The 23,854-nt window shown below is 48.7% G+C and overlaps 11 protein-coding genes across 11 annotated transcripts; 6 read left to right on the top strand and 5 right to left on the bottom strand.

The window, feature by feature from the left end:
• Nucleotides 1–22: 22 nt before the first annotated feature.
• On the top strand, nt 23–1,024 carry PHATRDRAFT_47763 (predicted protein; the record flags this gene model as incomplete). The annotated part of the gene is made up of 1 exon (XM_002182094.1): nt 23–1,024. The coding sequence occupies exon 1, from the start codon at nt 89–91 to the stop codon at nt 1,022–1,024; it is 936 nt and encodes a 311-aa protein (XP_002182130.1). The 5' UTR covers nt 23–88.
• A 438-nt stretch (nt 1,025–1,462) lies between these two features.
• PHATRDRAFT_47762 (predicted protein) lies at nt 1,463–4,772 on the top strand (the record flags this gene model as incomplete). Its single annotated transcript, XM_002182093.1, has 3 exons — nt 1,463–3,442; nt 3,526–4,556; nt 4,609–4,772. 3 exons carry the CDS (start codon nt 1,463–1,465, stop codon nt 4,640–4,642), a joined length of 3,045 nt encoding a protein of 1,014 aa, XP_002182129.1. The 3' UTR covers nt 4,643–4,772.
• Nucleotides 4,773–4,879: 107 nt separating this feature from the next.
• PHATRDRAFT_47761 (potential chitinase) lies at nt 4,880–8,545 on the bottom strand (the record flags this gene model as incomplete). The annotated part of the gene is made up of 2 exons (XM_002181935.1): nt 4,880–5,478; nt 5,559–8,545. 2 exons carry the CDS (start codon nt 8,543–8,545, stop codon nt 4,905–4,907), a joined length of 3,561 nt encoding a protein of 1,186 aa, XP_002181971.1. The 3' UTR covers nt 4,880–4,904.
• A 1,344-nt stretch (nt 8,546–9,889) lies between these two features.
• PHATRDRAFT_47760 (predicted protein) lies at nt 9,890–10,731 on the top strand. Its single transcript, XM_002182092.1, has one exon. It carries the CDS (start codon nt 10,021–10,023, stop codon nt 10,633–10,635), a length of 615 nt encoding a protein of 204 aa, XP_002182128.1. The 5' UTR covers nt 9,890–10,020; the 3' UTR covers nt 10,636–10,731.
• Nucleotides 10,732–11,314: 583 nt separating this feature from the next.
• PHATRDRAFT_47759 (predicted protein) lies at nt 11,315–13,791 on the bottom strand. Its single transcript, XM_002181934.1, has one exon. The coding sequence runs from the start codon at nt 13,707–13,709 to the stop codon at nt 11,337–11,339; it is 2,373 nt and encodes a 790-aa protein (XP_002181970.1). The 5' UTR covers nt 13,710–13,791; the 3' UTR covers nt 11,315–11,336.
• Nucleotides 13,792–14,038: 247 nt separating this feature from the next.
• On the top strand, nt 14,039–14,858 carry PHATRDRAFT_38049 (predicted protein; the record flags this gene model as incomplete). The annotated part of the gene is made up of 2 exons (XM_002182091.1): nt 14,039–14,647; nt 14,727–14,858. The coding sequence occupies 2 exons, from the start codon at nt 14,039–14,041 to the stop codon at nt 14,856–14,858; spliced, it is 741 nt and encodes a 246-aa protein (XP_002182127.1).
• A 293-nt stretch (nt 14,859–15,151) lies between these two features.
• Nucleotides 15,152–15,874, bottom strand: PHATRDRAFT_38048 (predicted protein; the record flags this gene model as incomplete). The annotated part of the gene is made up of 1 exon (XM_002181933.1): nt 15,152–15,874. One exon carries the CDS (start codon nt 15,872–15,874, stop codon nt 15,152–15,154), a length of 723 nt encoding a protein of 240 aa, XP_002181969.1.
• Nucleotides 15,875–16,220: 346 nt separating this feature from the next.
• PHATRDRAFT_47758 (predicted protein) lies at nt 16,221–17,866 on the bottom strand. Its single transcript, XM_002181932.1, has 2 exons — nt 17,618–17,866; nt 16,221–17,532 (listed from the first exon to the last, which is right to left on the bottom strand). Exons 1-2 carry the CDS (start codon nt 17,658–17,660, stop codon nt 16,433–16,435), a joined length of 1,143 nt encoding a protein of 380 aa, XP_002181968.1. The 5' UTR covers nt 17,661–17,866; the 3' UTR covers nt 16,221–16,432.
• A 294-nt stretch (nt 17,867–18,160) lies between these two features.
• PHATRDRAFT_47757 (predicted protein) lies at nt 18,161–18,961 on the top strand. Its single transcript, XM_002182090.1, has one exon. It carries the CDS (start codon nt 18,189–18,191, stop codon nt 18,711–18,713), a length of 525 nt encoding a protein of 174 aa, XP_002182126.1. The 5' UTR covers nt 18,161–18,188; the 3' UTR covers nt 18,714–18,961.
• Nucleotides 18,962–19,597: 636 nt separating this feature from the next.
• PHATRDRAFT_38045 (predicted protein) lies at nt 19,598–20,161 on the top strand (the record flags this gene model as incomplete). Its single annotated transcript, XM_002182089.1, has 1 exon — nt 19,598–20,161. The coding sequence occupies one exon, from the start codon at nt 19,598–19,600 to the stop codon at nt 20,159–20,161; it is 564 nt and encodes a 187-aa protein (XP_002182125.1).
• Nucleotides 20,162–20,567: 406 nt separating this feature from the next.
• Nucleotides 20,568–23,444, bottom strand: PHATRDRAFT_47755 (predicted protein; the record flags this gene model as incomplete). Its single annotated transcript, XM_002181931.1, has 2 exons — nt 20,568–20,824; nt 21,285–23,444. 2 exons carry the CDS (start codon nt 23,442–23,444, stop codon nt 20,735–20,737), a joined length of 2,250 nt encoding a protein of 749 aa, XP_002181967.1. The 3' UTR covers nt 20,568–20,734.
• Nucleotides 23,445–23,854: the final 410 nt, after the last annotated feature.

The following is a 23,854-nucleotide window of genomic DNA, read 5'->3' as shown; positions in this document are numbered from 1 at the left end:
GTTAACTGTAAATTTTCAGACACAGCTTACTTGCCCTGCATTTGCTTCATTCCGAAACGGTTCAACGGTTGTTTCCAGAGACGATCTAATGTCAGATTCTCCGTCGCTGTATTTGCTTTCGGACACAATAGATGCCTTGACAACGCCTGGTACGCCAGTTTTCTGTACAGGCGTAATTTGGTGTATTGTCACTGTCGGCACTTGGCTTGTCTCGACTCTTACAGGGAATTATTCGCAGGTCGACAAATTGTGGAGCATTCTACCGGCGGTGTACGCATGCATCGTTGTATGCGACGCTAGGACTACGCTCATGGCAGCAGTTACCACTTTTTGGAGCCTAAGATTGACATATAATTTTTATCGACGCGGTGGATACGCGTGGCCGCCGTGGCGAGGCGATGAAGACTATCGATGGAGTTATGTAGCGCAAGGGAAGATGGTATCCATCTTAGCAAACCCTGTCGTATGGCACTTTTTCAATCTAGCATTTATCAGCATCTTCCAGAATGTTCTGCTCTTGTTGATTGCGGCGCCGTCCATTGTCGCTCATGTCCACGCTGTCTCGGTAGATTTTACTTCAGGAAACGCGCTCACTAGCGTCGACTTCATTGCTGCGTTTTCGGCAATGACGTTTATATGCATCGAGGCAATTGCTGACAATCAGCAGAACACGTTCCAAACGGAAAAGTACAGACGCAAGAATGCAGGCGAAGCATTGGAGGGAGAGTACTTGCAGGGATTTTTGCAATCGGGTCTTTTTGCGATTGTGCGAAAGCCCAACTATGCTGCCGAGCAGTGCCTATGGACCTCCTATTCTCTCTTCGCATTTAGCTGTACCGGTGTCATGATTCATTGGTCTTATATTGGATGTATTCTTTTGGCGCTGTTATTCCAAGGCTCTGGCAGATTGACGGAAAGGATTACCCGGGAAAAGTATTCTGCGTACGCTGGCTATCAACAACGGGTGCCACTCTACGTCCCTAGCTGGACGATTTTGAGTAACGGGAAAGGAAAAATTAGCTAATGGGATACGGTTCGATGAGTATTTCTCAGCCTTGTCTTTCTTGGTCAAAGTTCATACAGTGCCAAATCACTGATGAGTATCTAGTTCGCCAAAGGTCTTATACACCACCACTTCATTGATTCCGCTCCGGTCCAATCCTATTGCTGCGTTCTCTGTTAATAGTCACAGTCAACTAGACGAAAATTGCCGTTCTTATTTTGGTAGGTCTAGAAAATAGTTTTCGCATACACGCTGTGAGGGGCGGAAGGATCGATCCAATCACACTACACTTGACGGTGGATGTGAAGACCTAGCCTTTCAAGGGGTAGGGCTTCTCGAGGAATGTCAGAGACGGACCAAACCATCAGCAGGTTCACGCCAGGATATTGAAAGCAACGATGGTTGATGCATTCGATAAATATCAGGCTCACTATTATACACATCGGCGGGAACAACAACATGACTGTAATTGACAACAATAGCGAAGACACTGGGGGAATGCGTTGTTGGTTGCCACGGGAAAATGGTTCTGACGACCAAGAGGCGGCGAGCCTACAGAATTTGGATTGTCTGTGCTTGGGGACGGGACGGTTTTTGCGTTCCGTTCTCGTGCCGGCTTTAAACTCCTTTAGTCATTCAGTTTTGGTGCAAACGCGGGGACGCTCCTTTCTGGAATATATGGCGACGCAGGATGGGGATGACAACGGAACGTTTCCGGTGGACACCGTCCTGCCATCGGGCGAAATAAAGACTGACCGATACCGATGCTACGGGGCATTTTCGTGGGGACGAGTCGAAGACAAGGCAGCTTTTTATGACGTTTCCCGGAAGACTAGTGGACCCTCGGTTATCGGTGTAGGAGTAACGGAGGCGGGCTTGGCATCATCCGAGACCCAGGCTATGAAAGACCTGTACGATTTTTTGGAGTACTATCAAGACATGTGGGAGGAACGCAGCCTTTGGAAACCAGCTCTAACCCCACACAAAAAGCTTTGTGTCATCGATATGGACAACATTCCCCAGAATGGGGATGTCTTGGCGCGTCATATGAATAGTTTGGCGCAGGACAATGCAAGAATGTTGCGTTTCTTGGCCGACAAGGTTGTATTTTTGAATACCATGGTCGATCGGATCACATCCCATCGTGAAGGAGACCCAATGGTTCCCAAGGCAGAACCGGTCCCGGCCAAGGCTTTGGTAATTCTTGATTCTGAGGGGGATCTTCCAGTAGCGTTTCATAAAATGAAAGAATCCCACGGGGTAGTAGTACGCTCAACGCGGGCCGAACTCGAAATTGACTTGGCTCTAAAGTTACGGGTTGCCAATGGCACGCACACAGCCTTAGCACACATACTGGCTCTGACTAAACGAACAATGACAGATGCACTCACTGTTGACGGAGTTGCTGGACCGTTGCTCTTGGCATACTTAGATGCGCTTGTGGAAACACAGATTCTAGCTGCTGGCGGGGCGTCGGGACTGGAACCCCACGCTACAGCCGCCTTAGAAGTATGGCAAGACTGGCGATCAAGGCTGACGCATCCATATTTTGGTCTAAGTTCTTTTTTCATTACTCAAAACGGAGCAGCTAAGGGCGGAATCCGCCTTGGACCAACTGTGCTAGATCTGGTAACAAGAAGTCAGACTACACAGCCGCTCAATGTCGCGATGGCGTTTGCTTGGGCATGCTTGCTGCGCTGGTTGACGCCAGACCGCAGGAGAGATAGTGAGGATGAGAAAAGTAGTCGCTATTCATTGACGGAAGAAATGACGTTTACAACCGCTAAAGGTGTCTATACAGGTTGGTTACAAGGGTCAGAACTCAATAACACGGAAGACGCAACTACGACATACGCTGATGGATTGCACTACAATCTGAGTCAAGATTGGTATGAATTTCGGTGCTCCTGCAAAGTGCCAGTAGGCAGCAGAACTCAACTGCAAAAACCATTGTCAGATGTTTTGGGTGCTTTAGTTTGTAGTGGTCCGCGGCAGCCGGTAGCATACCATGGAATAGTCCGGTCGTACCTCTTGGCAACCGACGGCGGAAATTTAAACGCGATTGCCGACAAGCGGGCCATGAATGACCTCGTGGCTGGAGTGTCCACTCTATACGCTCGCATGATTGTCGGGGACGACATTTTGAGTATTCTGAAAGAAATCGGGGACAACGACGGCGCCTTTATTGATGGTTTCGCCACAGCGTGTACATCTATGGCAGATGTGTCTTGTTTGAGTCAGGGTTGTCCTTTAGCATTTCGACGTAGTCCTGTCCCGAATCACAGCCGACTACTGTTGTTGTCTATCCACAAAGATACGATCGATACAGTTGTAACTTCTGAAGTAGCCTCCGCTATCGCCATTGATTTGCATACTCACTTGCTGCCACCCTCACACGGCCCGCTCTGCTTGTGGGGTATTGATGAGCTATTGACTTATGTATGTGTAGCAGTGGGCGATCCGTTACTTATAAGAAAGTATCCAGAAACATTCTTTCACACTTTTTCTTTGTTCTTGCGCAGCATTATTTAGTGGCGGAGTTCTTTATAACTGCTCCGGCATCGATGACACCAGACGGCTTCTATGCTTTGCCAAAGAAACAGCAAGCGGATACAATTTGGCGGGCACTTTTTGTGGAGAGATCACCGCTCTCGGAGGCATGTCGCGGAGTCATTACAGTTTTGGTGTCTCTCGGATTAGAGAACGCACTAGCGGACCGCGACTTAAACTTGATTCGTAAATTTTACAAAGGCTTCCGGGACGAAGGCCTAACCGGAGCAGAGAAGTTCAGTTCTTTAGTTTTCAGCAAATCGGGTGTCCGGTACAACATTATGACAAACATTCCCTTTGATCCCAACGAAGAGAGGTACTGGCGTCCTAAACCAAAAGATTATTCGGACAATTATCGCTCTGCTTTACGTGTAGATCCCCTCCTGACTGGTGATTGCCGAACGATTGAATTGGCTTTGAAGGGCTCGGGATACGACAATACTATCGAGGGGGCGCGTCAGTACTTACGAGACTGGTGCGATACAATGAGTCCGGAATACATGATGGCGTCGACGCCGCATGACTTTCTGCTGGAAAAAGGCACCTTGGGTTCCTCGACATCTACCGGTATTAATGAAGAGGCATTGAAACTCCCGGGCGCTTTCGCTCAGCTCAAGAACCAAGAAATTAGCTGCAATAGCACAGAAGATGACAGTCCGAGTGTTATTAATGAGAACAGTGATTTCTTGGGCAACGTGTTGATGAAAATCTGCGAGGAGCGCGATTTACCTGTGGCCCTAAAGATTGGAGCGCATCGGAGAGTTAACCCAGCCTTAAAGCAAGCAGGCGATGGTATGGTTGCGTTTGCTGATGCTGGTATGCTTGGGCGGCTGTGTTCCAGGTTTCCAAAAGTTCGCTTTCTCGCAACCTTTTTATCTCGTAACAACCAACACGAGGCTTGTGTCTTGGCGTCCAAGTTTCGCAATTTGCACATTTACGGATGTTGGTGGTTCTGCAACAACCCAAGCATTATTCGAGAGATTACCCAAATGCGAATTGAAATGTTAGGTACTGCCTTTACGGCGCAACACAGCGATGCCAGGGTTCTTGATCAGCTGTTATACAAATGGCCCCACTCGCGAGCCGTAATTGCGGCAGTTCTGAAGGATGAAATGGCCAAGATGGTAGCTTCGGGGTGGACTCCTACCCGTGCCGAAATTAGACGAGACGTCGCCCGTCTTTTCGGGGCTAGCTATGAGGAGTTCATGCGCAAGTCTCTAATGTAGACGTAAGCCAATTCCGTTCAGGCATCTTGGGTATGACATCGGTAGTATAGATATGAACGTTTTATGCAGTGGCGTTAATGAGGAACAGATGACATTACTTCTAGCTTTATAACGACTGCACACGGTTAAATGCCGAACTTTCCAATACCTTCAATAGCTTCGGTCGTAGACTGCTGCTTGTCTTCAAAGGTTGCTCGCCACTCGTCAAACTCAACAAAATCGAAAACGATGTCGTCCACATAGTTATTTAGTGCCCACCCCTGCGCCGTTCTCGTCCACCGCTTCTCGAGGCGCCGTCGCAGAGTCTCAGAAATCGCAAACCTTCCACTCATATCCGCCTGCGTGCCCCAACTGAAGTGCATGTCTTCTAGTAACAACAGGTCAACCCGTTCATACCATTTCTTTGCAAGAACCGGAATGCCAGTCTTATCGACATGAAGGACACCCATGCGAAGTAAAGCGGCCAGCTCTTCGCAGACACCAGTCCGACTTGTGCTCGAAATATATGACAGTACTTTGAACGCTTCGCTGTACTCCTTCATCGAAGCGCTGCGGGATTCAACGATTGCCAAAACGGAATCATCAATCACAAATCGTATGTTTTCTAGACTCCTCGATCCTTCCTGGCGAGGATTTTTTGCGTGTGGCTTCCACTGCGATGCACAATCAGACGTTTGACCATGATACACTTCCCAGCGCCTGGGAAATAGTTGGAGGGTAAATTTCGGCTTAAGGCATCTAGCAATTTTTGCAACAGTAAAACCGACTATCAGACTTACCACGCGTACTCAACATCAGATGGTTCGCGGTACAAGTGGCCCCACTTGTCACTGATCAACAACAGCAGCTTGGCGAGGTAGCCGCGACTAATCATTATTTCGGGCTTATTTTTTTTCGCCGTATTGGATTTCATCTCGGCGGCCGGGCGCTTTCCGAGAGCACTTAACGGAACGTCATCATCCTCATCCGAGTCTTCGCCATTTCCTCCAGTCGTGACGTTTGTGGATGTTTTTAGGTCAACACTAGGTTCGTCCACGATTACTAAAGACTCCGGTCGAAACGGCGAATTCGAGACAATCTCAGATTGTAATTCTACAGCTGCCGACAAAACCATGGTGGTCAAAGAGGGCGCTAAAATTGCCTTGCCTTGTGCCAACTGTAACTCTTCCATTTTGGAGACGAAAGCCGCCTCTATCTTTTCTGCCTGTTTCTCATTTTGTATGCGGACGAATCGGTCTTTGAAAGCAGTCTCTACAGCGTTCAAATCCTTCGGTAATTTGGCGGCTAGTAAGCGGTCTCGAGTCTTTGGGTCCAAAGCATTGGACCCGGAGGAATCGACAAGCCGCAAGTTGCTATACAACTGGCACTTGCTGTCGTGAACGTAGTCGTGCTCCATACTACCGCATCGGCAACCCTTGGCGGGGCGTGATGCCATACGGAGAGTACTGCGCTGAGCGTCAGACAAGATTCTGCGCGGGGTGGAACGAAATTCAATTGGTTCCGCTTGCCATTGCTCTGTCCAATGCTGAGCGGCCCTTTGTGCCATGCGCTGTTCCACCGTCGCTGCCACACCACGCCATGCGCTTTGCAACGTGCCAAGGCTTTTACCTTTGAGAGCCAACGCAGCATCTACATAAGATTGAAGTACAGCATCGGATGGAACCATTCCCAATACTCGCTCCGCATCCATAGTTGCGTTGAGAAGACAGGCGTCGAATACAAAGAGGTCACTTTCGGTGATGGGACCGATGCTTTGGGGTGGCGATGACTCTGCAGCTAACTTAATTGAAGTGACCTGGTCGATAGGCAATGGCTTCAACGGCAAGTGTTTTCGTCGGGCCACCCGAACTGGGCAACGAATTATCCCGTCAGCATCAGTCGTCTGGCAGTCCCGGAAGAATGAGCACGCCTCAGGGAAAGTCTTGCCCGCGATAGGCTGTTTGTCAATTTCGATGACAATGTCACCCGATTGCAGCGACTGGGAATTCATAGCGTTCCCTTGATTCTGAATAGTCGGATCCTGAATGACCATCGTGGCAAAGGTAATGCGACGTCGACGAGGCTTTCGACGCCTAGGGGTCTCTTTGGATTCCGGCAAGGCCGCGACTGGTTCTCCGATCGTAGGAGGCATCGAGTTCTCGGTCGGTACGGCCTTGTCTGTTGCCTTGGTGAGGTTCTTTCTCTCTACGAAGGATACCGTTGCCTCAGGTTCTACCGCCTTTTCACCCTGTGATGCTTCCACGGCATCCGGCGGCAACAGCCCGTGTTTGACCAACCACGCAGGTTCGACAAGCGCACTTTGACTTTCCTTCTGCAACGTGACCCCGAACGATTCGTTTGGCTTTTTAATAACAACAATGGGAGTGGGTAACAGTTCATACGACCCGGCAAAGGGCGACGGTACGGTGAGTGCGTCACAGAGGGTATCGTTGTTCTTTGCCAGCGCCGCGGTGCCTCGGACACTGTGGGAAAGTTTTGTGGATTTCGTGTTCGGTAGGAGTGGATTAGAAGACGAGTAGGGAGCGAGCGGTGGTGGGGATTGGACGGCGAAGGTGTCGTTGTTCGAATTAGGATCGGGTGACGAAAACGGTGCAAAGTTGCCGTTCCAGAACGGTACGGCGAAAGGAGGGAGCGAATATCCATAAGGATAATTATTGGGCAAAGTCGCTGGACCTGCTGACGCCAAGACTGGTGACGTCTGCGTTGGAATGTTCCAAACGCCGCCGTAGGGAGTCTGGAATTGCTGTTGATGGTGATGCTGTGGGACTGGACCTTGCCATGGGTACCAAGGGGAAGGCCACTCAGGACCGACAGTTCCGTGCACGGCAGCGACCGGAAAGCCGGGGGGAAACGATGGTCGCCACGCTTGTGGGAGAATTGAAGGATTCGAATGACTAGTTCCAGTTTGGGCGGGAGTCGAGTACTTTTCCACAGACACTGGAGCCTGAGCGGCAGTCGCCATGGGGGTCGATGCGGGATTTGTTGACACGCGCAGAGTGGACGGTGACGGATGATTCGCCGAGTCTGTTACACGCACAGTGGGACTAGGCGTCACGGTCACTTGCGCAACGTTCGTGGACGGACCCGTTGCCGGTTGGGTTGCGTGCCGTGTCGGAGGCTCGTTTCCCTCGGTCGTTAGACGAGTTGGGGGAGCCGTTGCGCTCGTAGGCACGGACAATGGATCGGACAAGGGCGCGTGCGCTGTCACCGCACGCGCTACCGTGGCGGCGGCAACGGGCGTTTTCGGTAGATTGATACGGGGTTCGTTGCCGGAGGCCACGTGAACTGCCTCGGCAGGTGCTACTGCTGCCGCTGCAACGGCGGCGGCATTTTTACGAGTACGCGCTGCTTCTTTGCGACGTTGCTTTTCGAGTCGTTGGCGTTGCTTTTCCGCTTCGATGCGTTGCGCTTGCAACAGCTTGGCACGTCGCAGATTCTCAATTTCTTTTTTGAGTTTGGATCGGAGTGAAGTCGGAATGGGGGCGGTGGACTTGGACGACGTGACTAGCGTAGAAGACTTGGGGAGCGAAGACGACGAACTCGATGACGAAGCTGGCGGAAGGGATGCGGATGGACGAGCCGGAGCTTGAGTGCTCGACGCCGATACATCCGCAAGACTTTGATTCGGAATTCGTAACGGGTGTGACTTGGAAGCTGGCACACGGGACGGGTCTGTTCGTGCCGTGGCACTTGTTGCGATTACCGTGGAAACTTTGGTCGGTTGACTTTTCCGGTACGGATTGATCATTTGGGGTGGCGACGACATGATGTTGCAGCGATGGTCTGTACCAGGACTTGTTTTTCTAGAGTCGTTCAATACTGGAGATCGAGACACACACACACACACACACAATCAATCAATCAATCGTAGTGCACTCGTACTACTACTACTACGGTAGAAGAGACCACTCCGACGCTGCTCTCTCGTCTTGAAGCTTTATACTTGATTCAGACGGGAAGGAGGTCCCAAGGTTTGTCGGGTAAGGGCTTTATTGGTCTGTCTCTCCTTCTATCCTTACTGACAGTGATCATGGTGGCGTCGGTCTGGATTGTCTGGGCGGGAAGGAAAGACCGGCGCGAACCTTGGCGTTTGGTTTGGGCGCGATGCGGACCCACTGCGCTCTACCCCTACCCCTTATCCACAAAAGCAACCGTCCCGTGGAAGGCATCGTCGTGCGGTCCGCAAAACTAGACACGTGTCACACACGGTCAACATCATCCAGACCAACGACCACTGCAAATACCCCTCCCCTTTGTTCTGGACCGAATCCGTTTCCCACGGTACGATAAAAAGAACGGAGTGGTGAATCTTTGGCTCGGAGAAGATTCATAACCACAAGAGACAGGCGACAGGTGCGGTTACCAAGCCAGATACGTGAACTACCTAACCCCCCTCCAAAAGAAGTAGCAGGATGAAGGTGGACACGTGTCTACCAACTAGAATCCAGCTACAATTCCCGCTGTCTAGATTCGCTGACTCTTAGACACGTTCTGAACAACCGACTAGATCACAATTGGTGGAAAATGTCGATTGTGAGAACTTCAAGCGAATCTGAAAATTGTTCGCTACGGCGACCAATCATATTTATTCTTCCGCAGGATGATGCTTACCCTTGTTGTCGTCATCGGGATTGTATTCAATATTCTACCTTGAAGTTCCCCAGAGATTCGTCAATCGCCCAAACATTTATGGGAAAAAACCATTTAACGTGTTTCAAGCATTCCAATGCCGCAAGGAATGCTTTATTACTTGACTTAGCGGAAGGAACAGCATCAGTGGAACTCGATGTCAAAGGTTGACTCCATCCAATTATTGTCTTTTTACGTCCAATAGTCGTTTCTAGAAACTCACAATCTAAATTAGGTGGAGTCTCACTTCTACTATCGATTTCTTTGGAATAATAGAATACCGGTCGTCAAGCAGAGCGTTTCGTTCGATTCCCAAACCATCGTGGCGTCCACACGTTGACGACCTTGATGGCGGGCTTCGGTCTGGTTCGACGGCAATTCACAACGAGCAAATCTCACAAAATAACCAGTGGCAAGCGCGTGCTAGGCTCCAACCACCAGTGCGGTGCGGTCATCCAAGGCCTTCCATAAAAAAGGCAAGATTCACAGTCACTCACTTACTCACTACTATTACAGCCATCTCATAATTTTTCAGATCTTTCGAGGCCTAACTCCACCCACACAGTACATGCATCTCACTCTCTACACACATCACACTCATTACACACAAAAATGATGCCCTACACGCGAACAGACAACCGGCAAATCCAGCTTCAGCCATCGCATCACCAACGCAAAGCAGCGGCGACCGTCTCTCCTGATCCGGCCTCTTCCGAGCGTTGTCGATCGCGTTTGGCCTATTCGGCTGGATTCGGCGAACCTTTGCACCAAGATTCGGCCCAACTCTACAGCGATCTTCGTTCAACCCAACGAAAAGAACGCTCGCAGTCTATCCCTATCTACAAAGACGGCAAAATGACACGCACCCCTTCCGAACTCCAGTTGTGCGAAGAGGAAGAACATGCCGACTTTCGCGACTACGTCATGTTCACTCGCATCGTTGACGGCATTGCGCGACAACAAGAAAAGCTCAAGGATCACCGTGCCAAACGAGAGAACGATCGTTCTCTGGCGCACGTGATTGGTACGCGCAACGGATCGCACGACCACGTCTTGTTACGGAACAACGACTACCGGAGTACCACTTACGGACGCGACGAGCCGTACCAACCAACCACACCCAATCACTTGCCTAACAAAAATCTTCAATCGATCATTGATCATTCGCTAGAAGAATTTCCGGGACTCAGCTTCGATGACGAAGAGGTCTTCGTCCTCGATTTGTAAGCTCCCACTCGACTTTTTACGCTGTTAGAACCTACACGACATCTCCATACGCTTTTACCAATAATGTTGAAACAATTACGCCCTACCGCTAGATGTAACATGTTCACCTCTCACAAACATCGATAGACCGTCAAAGCACATTCTATAAACACTAAGTTCTCATGACAGCGACGCTAGAAAATCGCATGTTGACAGGACGGGATACATTTGGCTCCCCCTCACTGTCAACTCGTATACTTCTGCTTCTCTGTTTTCCGAAAGAGCTCCCATGGGCCGCCCCCGATTTGGCGACGCCGACCAATCAGACCAACCAGAGCACGACTGACACCAAGATTCGCGTCTGGTTTTCGCCTCGCTCATTCCAATGGTAACGGCTAATCCTGTTGACATACGTCAGCGAACCGAATCTGATTGGTGGAGGCCTTTGGCACCACTTATCTATGAGTCAGCTTCTCTATTGTCTTCCAGCTCGTTTTGTGAGCCCGGCTGGAAAAGGCCGTTGCGGGAATGGCCTGCTATATCGGCCTCAACGGCCGCGCCCGATTTTGGTCCCGTCTTCGCACATGGAGTGTGCCCTACCTTCCTATCTGACAGTCAACTATGAGCAAAAAGGATGAGCCTATTTCCACCCACGTCCTACAATACAGGAGGCGTTACTCTTGCACCATAAGGCCTACTTATCGTGTCAACGCCACGTTTTGTCACCGCCGGCCTCTATGGTTGCCTCTTCCCCCTCCCTGGCGTTCGTCGCCACGCCAATCATCATGCCTATTGTCACCACCACGGCGAGCCCTACCATCACGCAGTGGGGGAGGCCCGTCCCTGGGAGCGGATTCCCGGGGCAGCAGCGGTCGATTGTTTCCAGCACCACGACCTCCTTGATCTTGTCTATACATACCATGATGTCCCGGTCCATTACGGCCTCTACTAGAACCGCCGTTTCCTTTCCCTCCACCTCGGCCCTCGAGATCTACGATACCGCGCTGGCCGTGATCTCGGACTCTGGAACGGGACTCCTCCCGATTCAAACGACTCCGATCGTCTTCGGAACGGACCGGCGATCGACTCCGTTTGCGGGATCCTTCTTTGGAACCTTCTTGCACGAAACTTTGGGTCATCCTGCCATCTCCCGATTTTGCAATTTGCCCACCAGTCTCGCGAGGCAAAGTGCTTTCCAGAACAAGCTTTTCAGTTTGTTTATGAGGCGAAGATGAAGATTGTTTCAAATTCGTTTCGACCTTGTGACTGGTGTCAACACGGTCCTCGGTATCAATGGAGGGTTGCTCAACCTTTATAGGCACTCCAACTTTTTCTTCGACATGGTCATCTCCGCTATCGAGATGGTTTTCAGCATCTTCTTCCATTACGCCCCTGACTTCCTTTAACGTATCTGTATTCCCTTCACTGTCATCGTTTCCGACACCGGGATCTCCAGCCTCGAACTCTTCGAGCTCATCTAGCGCACTTTCAGGTATTTTGCCAGGTATAACAATTCCTTTGCGTTGGTAAATTGTTCGCACAAGACCTTCACAATCACCGTTGCGATCCAGTAGATTGAATTCTCCTAGATGGTCGACGGAAAGTAACCGCAGCGCCCGCCAGCCGAACAACGCGTTGTTTTTAGGATGATACTCGGCTTCGATTCCTGCATCGGGATCTAAGGCCTCCACGTAGTCTTGCAAATGTGTGTATAGATCCGGCGCCAACCGTTTCATACGTTTCGATAGAGCGGGTAGCTCATCGTGTACTTGTGCCAGCGAGTAATCCGTATTCCTCTCGTCTGCGTCATTGCTTTCACCATTGCCACTACCGAGCGCGCCAAGGAGTCGCTTACGTGGCGGAGACCCTCCAGCAGCAGAAAGTGCAAGCTTGGGTGCGTCGATATCGGCCGGACATTTCTTCCTTTTCCAATCTCGCCACAACGACTCTGACCCTTGCCACAGGTGGTGCAATAATTCCAATTGATGGCGCCCAGCGTCTCCCAATTCCAACTGTAGTCGATTCTTGGCGCGAGTAACGTGATCTGCCAATTGAGATTCCAAAACTGGAACTTGAGCCATCAAGTGTTTTGCCACAATCAGAAACTGCGTCAATACATGAATTTGAAACGACGCATCCAATAGTTGAATCGCTAAAACTCGGGAACTCGTTAAATAGTGACCGTACAGGTTAATCGGTGAGTCTTGAGAGGTATTTGTATCGCAGGTTTGGTTTTCAAAGGCAGTCATCATGGAGCGAACACGAGATAAAAATCCGGCCACCTTGATGGAGTTGGGATTGGACAAGTCTTCTTGTAGTCTCCAAAAAGATTCGTAAAAGGAGTAGTCGTATACTGATGAAGATGAACCATTTGGGGTTGTAGTGTCGAGAGTTATAGACTGCTCTTCTTTGTGAAAGTCTTCCAACGAGTCGTATTCGGTGGTGCTTTCTCCGTGACTTCCCCAAACCTTAGTAGCCGACTTTTCCGAAAGCGGATAGACAGTGGAAAGCTGCACTAGAATAGGTGCGGCAGCTTCTGGAACCAATCGACGCAAAAATTTCTGGCTGATCTTGAGAAAGGGCAACCAACAGGGATGCGATGGAGACGCAGCACTATCACCACGTATTGGACTCCACAGGGTTGGAGCAAAGAGGAAATCGTACGACGGCCGTACGCGACTACTCCAAAACTGCAAAGCCAGTGGTGAAGACAGTACATCCAAAATGTCTTCTAGCAGTACAAAGGGTACTTTACGGACCGACATGTCCTTGTACCGGGGATCGGCAGCCGAGGAATCGACAAGCGCTTTGTCATTGACTATCATAATGTGTAGACACACTTTTAAGCAAAGATCCCAAAACACTCCCAATTCGTCAAGCTCACTGACGCCTTTTTCTGTAACTTTTGATGCTGCTTTAACAACGTGCCGTCGCAACGCGATCTCGAACTGCTCACCTCGAAGAGCGGCCGTCGGTGCGTTAAACGAGTCGTTTCCGGGAATCGAAGATACATTTATTGCCTTTTCAGTGATGGAAAGCAACGGCTCCATGAGCGAAGCCTTTTCCAAGAAGTCTGCATTTCCTGGAAGATTCATACTGTTTCAATTAAGCAGACACTTTGCTTATACGATTGACGGTGAATGACTCTATGCTGCAGACTGTAAACACGGATCCTCATGGTGGATTTTGTTACGGTGTTGCGGCGCCAACAATAACCGGAAACGAAATTTGTACTTCGACGGACGGACGCTTGGGCTTCCTGACTCGACAACTCTATTTTGTAGTGCGACATCTATTCTTGTCAGTCGTTCTAATTCAAATATGTCCCAACTTCGTTTTTCGAAATCGCAACGGCCGTTAGCATAATATATACGTCTTTCACTAAGAGAAAGCTCCACAACCGACCCAACAAAACCATTCGACAATGGCCGTTCTGGAGTTGAAGTCGAACAGATCTACCGTCCACAAGCGCAAGGGTGAGCACCTCAATTTCAATGATTCCCGTGCCGTTATAGTAGCGCCGTCGATGGGTCGTTGGGAAGCGTGCCAATCCAAACTCGCCGCGCTGCGAGAGAGCTTGTCGGCGGAGTCGAATGACGCAGAGGATGATTTAATCGCATACTTGACGGATCTCAAGTCGCGGAATACGCAAGCAGAAAACAAAATCAAGCAAACAGAAAAAGAGGCTCTCGAGATTCAAGCACGTCTGGATTCACAAACCTCTGAAGCTCTGGCTGCATGTCACGAAGAATCCGAGTTTTTGTTTCACCTCCAATCGGAACTTTCTCAACGCAAAGCCGATCGCGATACGCTCGCTCAAGAATTACAGGAATACGACGACGAAATCTATAGCGTCCGGGACGAAATTGCCGGATACAAGCAGGAAATATCCCTTCAACTTGAAGACGCCGAAAGCTTGGAAGGAATGCGAAAGATCCAGGTTCCGAGAATGCAACAGCAAATTTCGCTGTACGCCATGTGTACGGGCATTAAGTGGGATTTTGCGCAAGAACGACGTTTGGCAGGAACGGCAGTATGTAGTAAAGTCGCGGATTGGAACCTTTATCTCCTCGCGTCCAAAACTCACAACACATCTTTTCCCTCTAATACAGGATGTGCCTTCCCAGCAAGGACTGAGGCAATTTTCCATCGATCCGGAAGAACATAGCAGCTTTGAAATTGCCAATCAATTGTGGGATATGATGGAAGGGAAAGAGAGCTCCAAAGAGACTCATTCTGAGTAATGCATTCACATGATTCCTACACGCATCGTTTTCATTTACATTAATTGCAATAATGGAATATATTTTATCACTACTTACATTAGTAAGCGTTTGAAATACACAAATTTCCATGCGTACGAGCATGTAGACTGATACCGCACCCTTTAATTTTAAAACAGTGACTGATGATATTTCGTGTGCAACCCAAAGAGGACGCTGACTGTTTGTGAACTAAACAATCCCTCCCCGTTTTTGGAAAGGGAAACTTAAACCCATGGCCATGGTTTTGCAAGCGTCTCGTATCCGTAGATGGTTCATTCGCAGAATGATTGAGATCTTCGTGGAGGGCCACAATTCCGCTTCCATTGAAAGACCATCGAAGAACTACAAGGTTGCTCGATTTCAGCTCCTTGCTCAGTTGTGTCTTCAATATCTTCGATATCAAACAGATCTGGTGCTGGCAAAAGTCTGGTCTGGTTCCATGACTTTTGTAGCATTTCGATCACAGCGTTTATATCACGGGGACCATCACATGCATTGCTGGCACAGAAAATCCTGGGACTTAGAGCCGAGCCGCAAATACGATCGCGTCGTTCTTGATACGATAGACGCCGAGGAAATCTGTATTTCTCGGTGCGCTCCTGGCTGTCCTCAATGCCTTGAATGTGCTCATCGGTACACTCCCAATCCAGCGATAGAGCTACTCCATCGCTGCAGTATGGGTGGTCCCCAAGCGTCACGGCGTATTCGCGGACCAGCACATTGGCAAAGCTTATTCGGCGCTGCTTGTGGCTTTCTTTGGGCAATGAGCATAATTCGGTCAAGCTTTGAACTGACGATTCTGCGATTGAAGAGCTGTCGGAGTCCGTAAGGGAAGCCAATGATGGCTGATAGGAGAAAGTACCCTCTAAACTCTCTACCGGACACAACAGATGCTCGTCAGCTTCCTGGAACACAAACCGTGCGACAGCGTTCGCTCTTTGCTTTTCACTCATTGCTTTATTTGGTTCGTCTCTCGACTGATTGTTGAACTGCATGACTTGTATGAATGGAGAGCGAAGCTGTCCCACACAATCTGAAAATAGTGGACACGAGCGGGATCCTGAACAGAAACGAGGATTATAAGGGTCATTACGAGGCCCAATAAGAACGTACAAACACTCTGTATTCCTAATCAGGTCATTAATGAGTACCGGTAAAGTCATCCCCATTGCTGAAAGTCAGTATGCCACGGTCTTCTGTAAATCCTGACAATGAGAACCTACGTGCATTAGGAGCGCCTCACATTTTGCAGAATTTCAGGTGTTCACCTCCCTGGCCTTCCAAATCTGATGTTTTCCATTTAACACTGCACGCTGTAAAGCACTCTAGCAAGACAAGTGTCGGATTCTCAAAGTAAACATCTACGTAAAAAGCCCATGTTGGGCCCACTTATCTAGATTGGCACAGTTTGTAACACACAACTATCCGGTCTGATTCATAATCAGTACAATTCATAAAATTGTTCAAAGGGAATTGTCATCATTAATTCTGACGTTTGCTGGCCCTAAAACCAATACTCTCCATCACGGAAATAAAGCACAGACAGAGTATTGTCAAAAGGTGCGCTCTTTTGCCGTCAACTCTTCCTGGATAGACGGAGTTCCACAGGAGCTTGTGCTTTCGGCCCCTGAATGGACACATGTAGGATCGTCTCTAGGCCAAATGGTTGTTGCGACCTCGTCGATCTTTGCTTGTGATGGTGAGTGGACTACTGTTTCCAGAACTGGTGGATCGAACATTTTGACAGGGATCCTGACTTTTGGCACTTGTGTCTTACCCTTCATCAAGAGTGTCACCTCGATCTGATGAGAAATATTAATTAAGTCGCCTTTGTAAGAGCAACGAGCTTTGAAGGGAACTGGAAGCCGCACAGTATTGTGTCGAAAGGATAGATCTCCTTGCATCTCGACATAGTCCAGGCCATCAACACCTCCGGGCTCATGCTGCATAGAAGAAGCTCGCCCCGTCGTGTGCTTCACCAAGCCAGATAGAGAAACATCAGGCATCTTACCGAGCACTTTTTTTTTCTTGCGGGTACCTTGCCTGGTTGCGTACTCAATTCTTTCCGTCAAGCGGAGCTGAGCTTTCTCAATTGACAGCGATGATTTGTTTCGACAAGATAAAGAAACGTTGGCATTACCACCTTTACCAAGATGCGAATCTTCGAGCTTGACTGCCAGAATAACGTATCCTTGACTGACCTTTAGCTTTGATTTGAGAGGAAATACTGTTGGCTGTAGAAAAAAAGGATGCTTCTGCGAACTAAGCGGGGGACCCACCACCCTAAGTTCACGTTCTACACTGCGGAACCCATCAATAGAGGCATGTAATATGTATTTGATCTTGCAACCCGTCTTTTTGTCTCCCCATACCATACTTGGTGGAATGCTTGCGTGTAGATATATCGAAAACGGGTAGGAAAAGGTGCCGCCTTCGAATTTATCAGAAATGATCTGGAGTACGCGAGATTCTTCGAAAATCTCTTTTTCACGACAGTTACTACCAAGCGGAAGGTGGAAACCTTTCTTTCGGTCATTAGCCATTTCTTTTCCGACAAGCTTGACTTCGATACTGCCTGGTGGCTTCTGCAGAGTTTCGTGAACTTCCATCAGTACCGTGCCTTTCAGCCAAGCTTGGGCTCGCACGACTCCATCTGTTGAAAAAGGTACAATCGTGTGAGTATTCCCTTCATTTTGAGCTTGAACAAAGTAATAACCATAGATTGCTTCTTGACGCACCGTTTCGTTCGAGTACAATGGTAAAAGTTGCTTTGTTTTCCATGGTTCTGTGTTGGTCGTACAAGGTCTTACAAGGAGATCTTTCTTTTTGTGCTCGCTTGGTTTTCTAGCGAAGGGCGACAATTCGCATCCCGCAAGTGATTTGGCCGACACGGGGAAGGACAGTTGTCAGCTGCACGAACGTATTAATATAAGTTGAGCAGGTCGTTGTGGAAGGACAGGATTCACTGTCATGTTAGTAGTGAATTTACTGTTATGTAGAGAATATAGGTAAGGTTCGCATAAAACACAAGTCGGGGGTTCGCAACGAATGAAGATTGCTGCAGAGGCCGTGAGTCGTGAATTCCCAGGTTGACACGAAAGCGAACCCAGAGAGATCTCGCGTCATGGACAAACGGACAGACAGTTTGAGTTTCTGTTGCGAAGTTAACTGTAAGGCAAGAAAAACGCAAGACCTGTCCACGCGGTTCCTTGTGTGCAGTGATCGTGGCCACCACGCACCAGCCTTTCCTTTTACATTGTGCATTTGTTTGATAACCATCGGATTCGCTTCATAGTCAAAAATCTCGATATGGATGTACTGGCCGCTTACGAATCCGACAGCGGCCAAAGTTCTGACTTGTTCGAGAGCGAAGCGGTAGCCCCCCAACCCTCGACGGCCTCAGGAAGCGGTATTGGGCATAAAGCGGGCCCAAAGGGGGTCGTGGATCCATTGAAAGGCTCTACGCGCAGTGAAACTTTTTCGTCGTCTACGAACATTGAGAATCGAAAAGTCGGTGATAACCCGTCGATCGTATGTTGGAACAAAAACTACATTGCCGAAAGGCGCGAAGGCTGGGAACGTAATAGATCAATTCAATCAGATAGTTTTGTGAAAGTCGCGGAGGCGATTGGAGAGACTTCCAGTTGGGTGGAGAATTTGAAACAGCAAAACGATTTTTACAACCCACACTTTTTTGATACAGTCGTTGACCGATATCAAATCAAGCATACCTTTGGGACGAATTTACCGTCCCCGTCTACGTTCGGCAGCTGGGAGTCCAATGTGTTTCATCTGGAGGAGCAGGCACGTCTTCGAGAACAGCAAGAGCGGTAATTCCCGGCAGTAATTCCGAGGTGGCTTCTGGTCCTCCGCAATTCGATTGACCCCAAATTTGGACGATTGATGAAATTTGATCCAACATGCACAACACTCTAATTTGCGCTGGAAAAGACCTTTGGACAAGACATAGCCGCAAGCGCATATTCGAGCAGAGTAGGCTACAAAACGGGGTCTTGTACTTACTATCCTCTAGGCTTAATCATTGCGTTCCTAAGAATTATGCATGCCACACGTTTGTTGCGAAAGGTCCTTCATCAGTACTAGCCGCCAAAGCTCAAAGTTCGCTTGTGTCTATCCAATTGCAGGAGCACTGCTGCATCTTGGGACCAGAACATGAATTGGCATACCGTAATGCCTTTTGGGTTGGCGCTGTGCCCTAGCATTGCACCACATATTGCCTACATTTTAGCATAGCTTAAGCCCTGCCCCTGTCGTATCCTGCGAGTCGTAATATGAAATTCGTGACTCGCACGTCTCAGGGAAAAAGTGCCTAATCCAATTACAGTCATTAATGGTCTGAAATGGACCACGATCTTTTTGCTCCCAATCGATGATCAATATTTACACTTATAAGGGGAGAATGAAGTCCCGGATGAAATATATACACGGATCTTTTTCGGATGACTTTGACACTTCTATCTGTTAAATAATCCAAAAATTGAAATCTGGGTCAGATTTTTCGACTTCCCAGCACCTACAGGGTCGATGTGGTTGATGGGTGCAGGTCACTGTCAGACAACGGCGTCAAGCTTCCAAGCACTCGAACGTCTACCGTCGTGCCAAGCAGTTCGATTCCTCTTTCACTGTAGATTGCTGTCCACTTCTATTTTTTCATCGCTTCGTAATCGGGAGAAGTGCTTTGTTAGAGTCCAGTAGTGATGGAGGTAGGACGCGGAGAGAACACCCGATCGCAGTACTTGGAGTACATCGATCGTGGTTCTGTCACTCCGGAAACATTTACGTCGGCACCAACGCTCGCGCCAATCGCCGTGACTGTGGAAAGCACCAATATGGTAGTAGTGGGTTTCTTGATTGGATTGATCATTCTCCTCTCGATATTGTTTCTTATCATGTCAGCGCCCCCGATTATGCGGTATATTCAACGGAGGAGAGAAGCTGATCCGAAACGGATCGAACTTCGCTACGCAACGATAGAAAAATGGCTCATCAGCAAACGCGTTCTGGCTCATTCGGAAAATTGCGAGATATTCAGTTGCACCCGCTCGCATGAAACTAAAGGCAGCAATAACCACCTGAAGCCAATGGATTCCTGCGACACTGTGGAAACAGATGACGAAAGTTCTTGTAGAGTCGGAAGAGAATGTCCGATTTGCATGGAGGAATTTCTTGTCGACGATGTGGTCTCCTGGTCACCTTGTCTACAAGGAACGTGTAGTCATGTTTTCCACCATCGATGCATCAAGGTATGGGAATATATCTAGTTTGCATGAATGTATAATTCCCTCGTTGCTTGCTCTGTAGGTACCTGACATGATGGTTTGCTTGCCATACTCATTTTTTTCAGAAATGGCTGCTTCGTCACAGCAATTGCCCATTTTGTCGCGAAACATTCTTACCAGTTGACGCCGAGACGTACAAGTCAGCAAAGAAGAAACAAATAGCCGAGCTCATGAAGCAACGGAGGGCACGGTCGGCTGTAACTTACTATTGCGCACGGGACGGTCTAGTCACGATCGACGAGGATCGATATTCATCTGAAATGGTCGACATGTTTCGAGAGATAGTCATGTCTCATGTATCTAGAGAAGAATTGCGTCTTTGTCGATGCACAAACTTTGGTTCTGTTATGAAAGAGTGCTCCCACCAAACGCTCTCGCAGCATACGGCACACGCACACCTTAGAACGACCCATCCAGAGTCGCTCGAGATTGGAAGCGATGTTCGGTTAGAGGACTTGGAGGAAGGCCTGCAACAATCGCCAAGACTTGCAGTTATCCCTTTTTTATGAAAAGCGATTGACTGTAGATACGATGGCCCAGCTGTATACTTTGTGTTCATTTGAGCTGGAAAAACCCTGTCTCCAAGGAGGATGGGAAGATGCTGATATTCATGTTTCCAGAAACATGATCGGAGGTAGCAGATTCCTACAGGGATCTTGTCAAGCAAGACATGGTCTAAAGGGAAGGGGGAGGGGGAGGGGGGGGTTGCTTACAGTTATTGAACCATGATTCCTGAAACTGTGTTTGACAAAGAAAGTTGCCATTCTGGTATAGTGTCTGTTTGGACAACAGCTCATTCGTTGTCCATAAATGTAGAGGAAACAGTGTGTTTCCAGATCTCGTGTTCGTTAAAGGATTCAGTATAGAGCACTATAATTTATCCAAAGTTGGTATTCTGTACAAACACATTTCCTGCTGTTGAGAGAGATCCCCAATCCTAGCAGCTGAGCTCCGCTTCTGACATGGATTCCTTCATCCTTTTCCCCTTCTCCTTTAAGCCTTTGTTTCACTTCTTACTAATCGGTGCTTGCCCTGCTGTTACCTTTGTATGAACTTGGCAGTGCGTGATTGAAGTGCTGTTAAATATCCAACGTTCACCACTTACTTGGCTGTCTTTCCAACGATCTTCCGACAAACGAGAGGCGAACTCGTTTGGGTGAATTAAATCATTGATGTACGCACAACTCGCTGTCCACATTAAAGGACTCCGTCCCTTCTGAGCCTGCTTGGCGCGCTTTTTCAATCCATTGCGGGAAGATTTATCACCACGTGTTTCTTTGTTAACTTCACCATGGGTAACCGACGGTGACGAAATAACAATACGTTGAATCTTCGGTGAAATGTTACCGGATTTGGAGTTGGTCTTTAGTGAGCAAACATCGCAATCTGTGTTTGTCCAGCACTTATCATTTGCCACAACTCTGGTTTGCTCTAGGCGTTCTTGACTCGCAAAAGCAGCCGACAACTCGGGCCATCCTGTTGTCCTAACAAACCCAACGCGTGATGTATTGTGGCTCATGCAGAACTCATGTACTCGATTCAAAGTGACAAGATCCATCCCGGCATCCAAGTGCTCCATGTGCACACAATCTAGATGAAACTTCTCTCTACAAAAGTTTTTCATCTCTTCCACGTCCAGTATACCCGATTCCCCTACTGTGTTGAAGAAAACCGTTGCTCCCGGGGATTGCTCGCCAATCGATTCAAGCCGTCGAAGCACAACTCCACGAAAGCTCTTCTCGTCAGCAAGCTGCTTCGGAATCTGTATGTGGAAGAAGAATGTTCGCGATGAACCTTCTTTATCATCTTTCTCGACGATCTGAAACGGATTCACACTCGACGCTTCATCTGACGGGTATAGAAAGGTGTCTTCAGTCAAAAACTGCAGCAGACCTTGCGTACCCAATGTTTCCACGCGTCCCAGCCATTCTAGTCCATCCGGAAACCATTTCCACACATACGAAGACGCCGGCGGTACCTTGTCGTACCAGGTGATCCACTTCCACAGCGCTCCCGGCAACAAGAAGAACTCTCGATGACGCCAATCAGGGTCGGCCACCAGCCGATACTTCTTTTGAAGACCCTGCAAGAACAACCAATCTTCGTTGATTCCGTGGCGAGGCGCTACTGACCATTCGAGTGGCGGAGCACGAAAACTGTTCCGTAGTCGGGGGTGGACCCACTTCATCAGGTACGGCCTAGGAGCCAAGTCACAAGGTACCAATGAGGGATGACTCCCCACCCAATGCTCATCTGCGAATCGCTCACGTCCCAAGTAACCGCCCACTTCCAAAAAAGGGGATAGCAAATTCATAGTGAAACGTCCTTCTCTCATGAGAGCCACAGCCTTGTCAGCCGTCGACTCGGATTGGTTTTTAAAGACTTGTGGATGCATCAGCTTTCGGATATAGCTGCACTTGGCGGACCAAATATTGCCTGGAAAAAAAGGTGTCCATATCGGATGAAATAGAAATCCGCACACGTTACACTGAGTGTTATGAGTAGAAGAAATGTTTGTCGTTGGGGCAATCTCTCGGCCGTGTTGATCTTGAAACTCCAAGCATTCTTGACTCATCGCCGCGTCTGTCATGTACCGCCTCCAGTGATCATTCCTTTCGCTGGGGTGATAAGTTCCCTTCGAATGGAGGTAGACAACAATCGGATCGTGTGGCGAGGTGCTGGGATCGAGTTTATTATCATCGGTCTCCTGGTTGCTACAAAAGTCGTATAACCGAGACAGGGTAACGTCTTCGAAACTGCCGTCCTCATGGTGTTGCAAATGCTCGCAGTCTAGATTAGTCTCCGTCGAACAGTAGGCTCGCACCTTCTCCGCTCCAATCGGATCGCCGATCGTGAGTAAGTTTATCTTAACTGGGGCAAGTCCCGGTCTTGTAGCACCGTGAGAGTTATTGATCTGCTGCAACTGCTCCTCAATGATCGCAAAGGCTTCAGTGGTGTTCTCCAGCGGCAGGTACGCATTATAAAAGATTGTCCAAGGCGCGTCAGGAAGTTTTTTGGTAGATGTTGCCGGGTATGTAAAGGATGGGGAAGACAGTAACGATGAAGTGCTAGGGAGCGTCAGGAACCGTGGCTCCCCGTCGCTCAACCGGTAACCCAACATTTCCGATGACCAATAAATCGCGTTCAAAAGGGAAATCAAAATCGTGAGTCCGAATAGACGCAACTCTTTTGTCTTTGACGCAGGAACACGCATAGTGCTAGAACTAGCTAGATCCTTTTTCTTGTTTCCGTAAGGAGACACCATGATGGCAGTTTCGTCGGCCTGGCCTCCTCTTGAAAAAGTGAACAGCTACTTGCAGATTATCTCTAAGCGCCGCCGTTGGTGGGGATAGAACCAATGAATTGTTTGTTTTATTTCTCTGTTTAGAAAAATGGCGATATCCGAATGCGTATGCTTTGGTTTTCATGTTTTTTACTTAGTTTGAAAGTGACCAAAAGTTTAGCATGACCGTTATCTTAAAATTCAGTTTGAATTCCGTGCAGTTATAGAGCCCCGTCTTCGATTCACTGATCTTGGATCTAAGTCGAGGAGGCCAGGTCTATCTACTTACAGAATTATCTTCTATCGTTTCGCTTCATGTAGGAGAAAATTCTCAAGCACAATGTACGTTGTCCGTTATTCTATCGGAGTTTACAGTACACCGATAGTGAACC

The sequence above is a fragment of the Phaeodactylum tricornutum genome, chromosome 14, assembly GCF_000150955.2.
Source record: "Phaeodactylum tricornutum CCAP 1055/1 chromosome 14, whole genome shotgun sequence".
Classification (NCBI taxonomy): Eukaryota; Bacillariophyta; class Bacillariophyceae; order Surirellales; family Neidiaceae; genus Phaeodactylum; species Phaeodactylum tricornutum.
Note: the sequence above shows the minus strand (reverse complement) of the source record. Positions and strands in the feature narration are given on the sequence as shown.